The following is a 7,855-nucleotide window of genomic DNA, read 5'->3' on the forward strand; positions in this document are numbered from 1 at the left end:
AGTTAAGGCCTCGAACATTTTCGTGCGCAACAAGCTGACACTCGGTCATCAACCCTTAATGAAATGTCCTCCCCATAATGGCATGTCTTTGTCTTGACATGGCCCATTTATACTCTTTATTGATAACAAAACTCCCTCCCAGCTGGAAAATTGCAATCAATCTCCTGTAAGACATGAAAAAAACAATGTCAACGAGAGACAAATTTTGCTCGCGGAAACTGGCACTGTGGATGCAGTGGAAGACAGAATGTGAGAACATGGCAGGAAAGCCTTTTAGATGAAAGAGGACTGACTTCACCAAGAAAGAAATAGAAATTGCTTAAATTGAAACTGTGTATATTTGCTCCAGACATGTAATTGTTTTTGTTTTTGTTTTTTTGTTTTTTTTAAAAAAAAACCTTGATTAGAAAACTTTTAATTCAACCAATTTAATTCTCATTTTTTGTTGTCTCGGTGTCATCACAAAGTGGAGCAAATAAAAATGAAACTGGTTTGACAATTTTATAACCAAAACCAAAGGGAGGGGAGGGGGAATCCTAGAAAAAGTGACAGGTGTGCTCCATTTTGCCTGGACCGAAACACAATTAAAATCCATGACTCGATCTGAACCACTTACAATGTTTAAAACTCTTTCTTCTCGTCTCTTCTCTTTATAATTTTCTTTCTTCTCTCTTTTTCTTTATTCATTATCTTTGTATTATGTCTGTGGTGTGTTAAAAAAATAAAAAAAAAACTAACCTGAACATAGAGTTTACCTTTGTACCTTTCTGGCTAAAAAGACTATATAAAGCCGAACAAAAGTTTGTTGGAAAGACTATTCTAGTTCGCTTTAAGGTTTTGTTTTAAAAATTCTGATGAGCACTCCAATCGCTTTTATGTAGGAATCTCGCCCTAGGAGTATCAATGAAAATCCTCAAAGACAAGTAATGCATTTGAAGTTGAAAACAAACAATGCAAGTAAAAGAACTCTTCCTTAAGAGAGTGGGATTGGTTGGCAACACGGTAACCGGTCGTTTTGCCAATGTGTCAGTTCGCCAACGACCTGTTCGCCAACGTATGAAGTCGGTTTGCCAACGTCTAATGTCAGTTCGCCAACGCTTATATGTCAGTTCGCCAACGTCCAAAAACACCTTTTCCTTGAAAATAATTGTCAATTAGATAACTTCAAGAGAGGGATTGTTGATGTGAACCGCCATATTTGTTATTGAACCTTTCAATGCGCCCAAGAGCCCATTGTGGCTTCTGATGCGCCCCAATCCAGCCTCAACTTTTATTAGGTTTCTTTATTGATAGTTTATTGCTGGTCATTTTCTTTTGCAAACTTGGTGGCTCCTAAAGGAGCCGTTGTTTGGTTGTGATTTTTACTGACTTCTTCAGTTTCCACGAGTGGGGCCGTTGAGATGTGAGCACGTTTTCAGCAACTGGGCGGCGGTCTTCTCTTTTCTTTCGTACTTCTCCAAGCTGTCGAATAGCCTCGCCTGCAGGTTTCGATACTGCTTTCGTTGGACCCGCTTCAGTTTTTCATCGGACACAAGCCTGATGGTGACGGCTGTAAGTCTCGCCTCTCTGTCCAGGACCTCGATTAAGGAGTACAGAGGTAATCCACACTGCCCGATCGCACGACGATTCAGAGCGTTGTGCCATCCCTCGATGTCGTTGTTCGTTCTGATGGCCTGCTGGTACACGCTCCAGTTTTTTGGAAGTAACACCGCGCTTTCAATCCACTGTCGTCTGATGTGAGCGACGAGGTTCTGAAGGGGCTCTGTTTGTGCTTCAACTTGCAGACGAAGGAACATAGGGCTGATCTGGCGGTGAGGCAGGAACGGAAGGGCCATAAACTTTCTGATGTTCTGATACACCGCGTCGTCCTCAGAATAGGCTCTCTGCAGACCGAGCTCTTGCACCTGAAAACAAACATAGCCAAACACATAAGTTACCTAGTTAAACACCTAAGTTACCTAGTTACGTAATTTTTATATGTGCGAATGTTCAGTCCAAACTAATTGCGATAACGTATACCTTCCTCCACACTGCTTGCGTCCAGTGGAAAACGCATCCCTGAATGGACACAGCTGGCAGGATCGTTCTGAATGCCGGCCACAGCGCCTTTTCAAAGTCTACCGTATCTTGTTTGACGGCTGCCTTGCTTGGAAGTAGTTCGATGATGTTCTTCAGTACCTGGAAAATAATGTCACAAAACGCTAAGTTAGTCACACAAATGCTAGCCTAAGGATATTAATTAGTAGAAAGAGGTTTAGAAAGTGTTACTAATACTTGAAAGCTGCACATTCCCCGGATCGGACGAAAGCATTCACCGTCAGTAGCTGCTTGAATGGGTGTCGCACAAGCTTGAAGGTTCCGTCCATGTACCAGGATTTAGCCTTGGCCAGGGTATTTAGCTGCTCCTGTCTGGCGAAGATCAGATGCTTCCTTATCATGTTAGCTTGAGATTATAATTATACAAAACGAAAGGAATAGCGAACTCATCTTACCTTAGCAGACTGCAACTGTCAGGGCGGTAATATCTGCCAATCAAATTCCTGCGATTTCGATCTGGCTTAATCAGCGAGAAAGGAAGCGCTCGTCTGCGATGGCTGCGACAAATGGCAACATCGTCGTTGCAACACCGGAATTTCGAGACATCAGTATAGAGATGCTGTTAAGTCCGGATTAGAGGTGGTTTGGCGATGCCTATATTGCAGTGAGATCACTGATCCACTTGCGGAGAGTAGCAGAATGGAGGAAGAGATGGATGCCTTTGACATTCCGCCATCTTTTGATATACTTGTTTTTTCACTTTGTAAAATTAAGCGTTCCTTACTTGTTAACCTCAACGGCCCCACTCGTGGAAATTGAAGAAGTCAGTAAAAATCACAACCAAACAACGGCTCCTTTAGGAGCCAACAAGTTTGCAAAAGAATATGACCAGCAACAAACTATCAATAAAGAAACCTAATAAAATTTGTGGGGGGATTGGGGCGCATCAAGAACCATAATGGGCTCTTGGGTGCATTGAAAGGTTCAATAACAAATATGGCGGTTCACATCAACAATCCCTCTCTTGAAGTTATCTAATTGACAATTATTTTCAAGGAAAAAGGTGTTTTTGGACGTTGGCGAACTGACATATAAGCGATGGCGAACTGACATTAGACGTTGGCGAACCGACTTCATACGTTAGCCAACAGGTCGTTGGCGAACTGACACGTTGGCGAAACGACCGGTATATAGGCGGTAATAAATGGTGGCTGAAAAAAATTACAAAGTAAAACGTAGGCTTAGTTATCAAATAACACAAAGGAATGTCTATCTGAGTAAGTGTTTCTACTACAAATTGAAATACCATTTAAAAATGGAATTTATTTGTTAAACTGATCATTGAATTTTGTCATAGATATACCTCCACAACTATCATCATGGTTCCTGCTCGTGAATGATAAACAACCGTGGACTTCACTGGAAAGTATTTAGTACCCCAGTCTCCCTCCCCCGAAGTTGAAGGGGACAGACGAACAAAAACTTTCGGCCTCCCTTCCCTTGTGTTTTCTCTTTAGTCTCATGATGGCGAATATTGGGAGCTCTTGGTCCCTGGCTGGTAAGAGTTCGGGTTATTCGAAACACGTCGTTGATCCATCCAAGGCTCTTTTTAGCGTGAGGAAGGAAAAGATTCAAGGTATGTACCAAACTGAAGGAATGGCCTGTTCTGTCTTGGTCAAAATAGACGGCAGGGATGTGGCATGTTTTGTATCTTGGTCTGGTGTCATGATCAATGGAGACTTCAACAAACCAGCTCAATTGAATCGCTTTTCAAAATATCACTTTGGAGAATACTCGCTTCAAGTCGATTCGAATTCAACCGTAAAGACGTATGGTCCTTTCTCTTTTCTGGAAGTGGGTCCTATTATCAATAGTAGTGCCGAACCTTCTAAATGGAACAATTTAATGTTCACTCTTGGTTTTGAAGCTCTAGAAAAAGAAGAACGTACTTCGAACTTCCAGGCTTATTGTTTTGTTGGGTCTGAGAGCCTTTCACTGAAATTAGAGTTCCAAGAAGACACCAAGCTGCATAAACTAGTGACAAGTGAAAAGGACAGCCAGAAGCTGGAATGGTCTTCTCTTCTTGGAGCTCCAATCATTTTCGAAAACCAAAAAGTCAAGTCATCCCCTGACATTGCCAGATTTTCTGTCGTTGGAATAGTGGGACTCAGTGAGGAAGGAGAACCTTGTCCATACTTTGTTACGAATAAAATATTTGGTGAGTTGAGCTGCATTGTGGGTTTGATTTTTCGACGAGTCTATAAGTCACAGATCGTGGGTCACAGGTCAGTGTACATGTCACAGTGCTGCAAATAAATAAACAATATCAAAAGTATCTCCTAGCCCTGATCACTCTACAAAAATGATGTTTCAGGTCTCGAGGAAACTTTTGGCCTTAGTTGTTCATCAGTGGAGTAGGGACATCTAGTCTTGACCTGTGGAATGTGATCTGTCAAGTGTCACTCCCAGGAGATTTTTTTTTAAGATTTGAGAAGTCTGTCTAATCTGTAAAAAATCTCGACTTTTCCTGTGCTAGCAACATTTTGTTTTAATAGGGTAATAGGCATCCATCCAAGTACTGAGCATGGAAGAGTGGGCTTCGGTAGTTAACTACGTCTTGCACATCAAGGCTTAACAAGATATTTCTTTACTGTACGAAAATGTGATGAGCCACCGTACCTTGTTATATGAATTGCTACATGTATATTGAAATGATATTTCCTTTCCTTACAAACTGTGTGTAAATCTCTAGCAGAACAAGAGGCAAGTGTTCACTCCCCTAATGAAGGAATAAAAAGCGATGATAGTTCAGGTATGGCTAATAAAAAGTGGTTGTTGAAAGTTATAATAGTCAAGAAGTGATAAAGTTTACTGTACATACTAATAAGAATTCTCAAAAAAGAAAAATAATTCCAGATCTTTGCTTTTTTAATTTATATTTCATTTCAAGTCATTTTGTTGTCAAGTGAGAATAATTATGTGACAATCCAAAAGCCAAAAAATAGTTTAAATTAGATCAAATTTAGATTAAAGTGGTATTCTTCCTATTTGTACCTCTCTTTTGTGATTGGTTGTTTCTTGAACTGCCATCTCAATCCCCATTCTCCCTGATTGTTGGACTTGTACCAAAATAAGTAAGATTTCCCTTCCCACCAAAGGATTAAGTTTAACAATGCAACTGAACGCACACCCAAGTGATGGGCCTTATGCGTGATGACGTCTAACTAGCTAATTTCACCACCAAGCCTCGAATTCAAAATCAAACTTGTAAATTTGAGCATGAGCTATTAACCCCAAAGGAGCAAACTTGTAAAGAAAACGCATGTGCGAACAGTATTGCATATCCAAGTGATATGAATAATTTTGTACAAATGAGGCTTGGTGGTGAAATTAGCTGTTCAGATGTCTTCATGCATAAGGCCTATTCTGGGGTATTCCGACTTCCTGTTTCATCTGTGCCAAACCACACATGGCAAGGCATGTATTGGGACAGTGTCTTTGGGACGCAGCTGGCTGCTCCCACTACCCATCGGCGGTACGGCAGTGCGTGTTGAAACTAAAACAGATTCCTATTTACTTTAATAGCCTTTCAGTGTTGAAGTAAATTTCAATGGTATTAAATAGTAAATTGGTTTGAGACATTTGGGGGGGGGGGTGGGTAAACTTTTGGGCGAGTAAAAACTGATCCAGAGGAGTGCATTTTGAAGGTCACTCGCCCAAATGGCGAGTGCTCACAAAATTAAGTGTCCAAGCCAGTGGCACAAAAAGCGGCTACCCTCCACCCTCGACAACCACTTTCATTACACCGGTGATGTTCACAATATAACACTAGTTAATATTCAACACATTGGGACAATGCCCAAATATGGTCATAGCATGCTCAATATTTGTCGTGCGTACTCAACATATATCCTGCGATATATGTAATTGTTTGTGTCGCGGAGAAAAATGGTAGTGTTTCCAGCTTTTTTTCCCCAATAAACGTAGAAAATTGTGCTTTGTCATCAATGTGTTGAATAATAAAACAATTACTGTGCTCAATCTTGCGGAATATCGCCTGATTTTAGCCCACTCAGCCTACGGCCTTGTCGGCTAAGTATCAGGCGATATTCTGTGCGATTTCGAAGGATAATTGTTGAACTGTGCATCAAAAGGTAACTTCTATAAAGCACCTTCAATAATAATAGTAATAATAATAATAATAATAATGAAATTATTATTCAAATAGCATCTAACAAGCTTGATATAGTGATCAAAGACCATAAGAACAAAACTTGCAAACTCATCGATATGGCCATTTTAAATCATCACTCCACGTATTCTTATTCCGGAATAGGGTCAATAGAACACACCCTTAGTCTTACTATCAAGAGTAGAAGAGATAGTTTGTGGTGTTTGTGTCCTGAACGGAGACACATACATATTTCAGTATTAAAAGTGTGTGAACTTGCTGTTTGCTTGCTTGTTTGGCAAATAATGAAGTGTTTTAAGTTTTTGTAGTTATTCTTCTCCTTTTTCCTACAACTTAGTCACATTATTTTTGTGTAATTTAGTTTAATGGGAAGTTTAAAGTGATCATAAGGTGCCTACTTTTTGAGAGGTAGTCTTTTAGTGAGAGTTGCAATCAATTAAAGGGGAAAAAAACCAGGATTTTAAATCTGATTAATTGCTGATGTCTCAACAGGGCAACCAGAAGAAAAAGCTACTGGTAATCCATCTGGTGAGCAAGAGGTTGATGCTCCAGGTAAATCCATTTAATGCTATCCTGTTATCTGTTATCCAGAGTGAGAATTAACATGAAATACCTGGGGTGGGAAGACTTATTCTACACTGACCAATGGCAATTTCTGTTAGACTCGAGCAAATTTTAAGTTTAACCCATTGACTCCTGAGCCGTCCCCCATTGATGTACAGTACCGCCTGAAAGTATTGACCCCTTGGGACGAGGCATTATACCACGGGTAGTGGTCGTGCGGCACCGAGGTATGCAATTTTCTTTTTCTCGGTAAAACTGAGGTGCACTTTGACGTGGGAAATTTGGCACGGGAGAAAAGACGAGGCTTGCCGTGGAAAAGAACAATGATCTGTTGCTCTTGTAAAATAACCGGAAAACGGTCAAATTTTAGATCTCGTGGTGTGAAGAATCGATTCTCAATGCAAGAAATTGTAATCAAAATGAGACAGTGTGGGATTTATGCAAGGACTCAAATTCTATAATCTTTACATAATGTAAAACTGAAGACTTCTTTAAAGATACAGTGTAAGCGACAGCTTGATTATCCAGCCAACGCAACACTCGTTGTTCTCCAGGTTGTAATACTGTATGTGTGCGTGAGAAATTATTTGTTTGGTTTTGAAAAAGGTTCAATTGTATCTCTTTTCGTCTAAGCCTGACTTTATTTTATTTGGAGACCTGAAATTCAAACTGGTGCGATTGTCTTCGTTTTATCATCGCCATTTTGGTTAAAAGCAGGTATTCCTTCCACATACATTGTATTATTGTTAAACTTGTCAAATTTCAATTTTAATCGCAACATTCTTCCGAGGCATCGGAGCCTTTGTCGGTACTATTTTGAGACCAAACCTACGAATAATTTAAGAATGGTTTCTTTTTTCATCGCTTTTCATCAGCAATAAATTGTTTTATCATAGCAATTGCAGCAAAATACATTTTCGCGTTGTTTTATCATTCGTGCAATAGTCTACTTGACTTCCATAAAATTAATATTTTTTAATTGCAGCATGTTGATTACGCATGGAAAACAAATGGCTAGACTGTAGTTAGTGGAGAAAAGAAGTCTCTTACTTATCTGAACGC

The 7,855-nt window shown here is 39.9% G+C and overlaps 1 protein-coding gene across 1 annotated transcript in view; it reads left to right on the plus strand.

The window, feature by feature from the left end:
• The first annotated feature begins 3,561 nt into the window (after nt 1-3,561).
• LOC138039780 (uncharacterized) overlaps nt 3,562-7,855 on the plus strand; it is an 84,741-nt gene continuing 80,447 nt past the window's right edge. The window contains exons 1-3 of the mRNA XM_068885622.1: nt 3,562-4,255; nt 4,790-4,849; nt 6,722-6,781. Coding sequence (XP_068741723.1) covers nt 3,562-4,255; nt 4,790-4,849; nt 6,722-6,781 — 814 coding nt within the window. The remainder of the gene's footprint in view (nt 4,256-4,789; nt 4,850-6,721; nt 6,782-7,855) is intronic.

The sequence above is a fragment of the Montipora capricornis genome, chromosome 3 (genome assembly GCF_036669925.1).
Source record: "Montipora capricornis isolate CH-2021 chromosome 3, ASM3666992v2, whole genome shotgun sequence".
NCBI classification, from domain to species: domain Eukaryota; kingdom Metazoa; phylum Cnidaria; class Anthozoa; order Scleractinia; family Acroporidae; genus Montipora; species Montipora capricornis.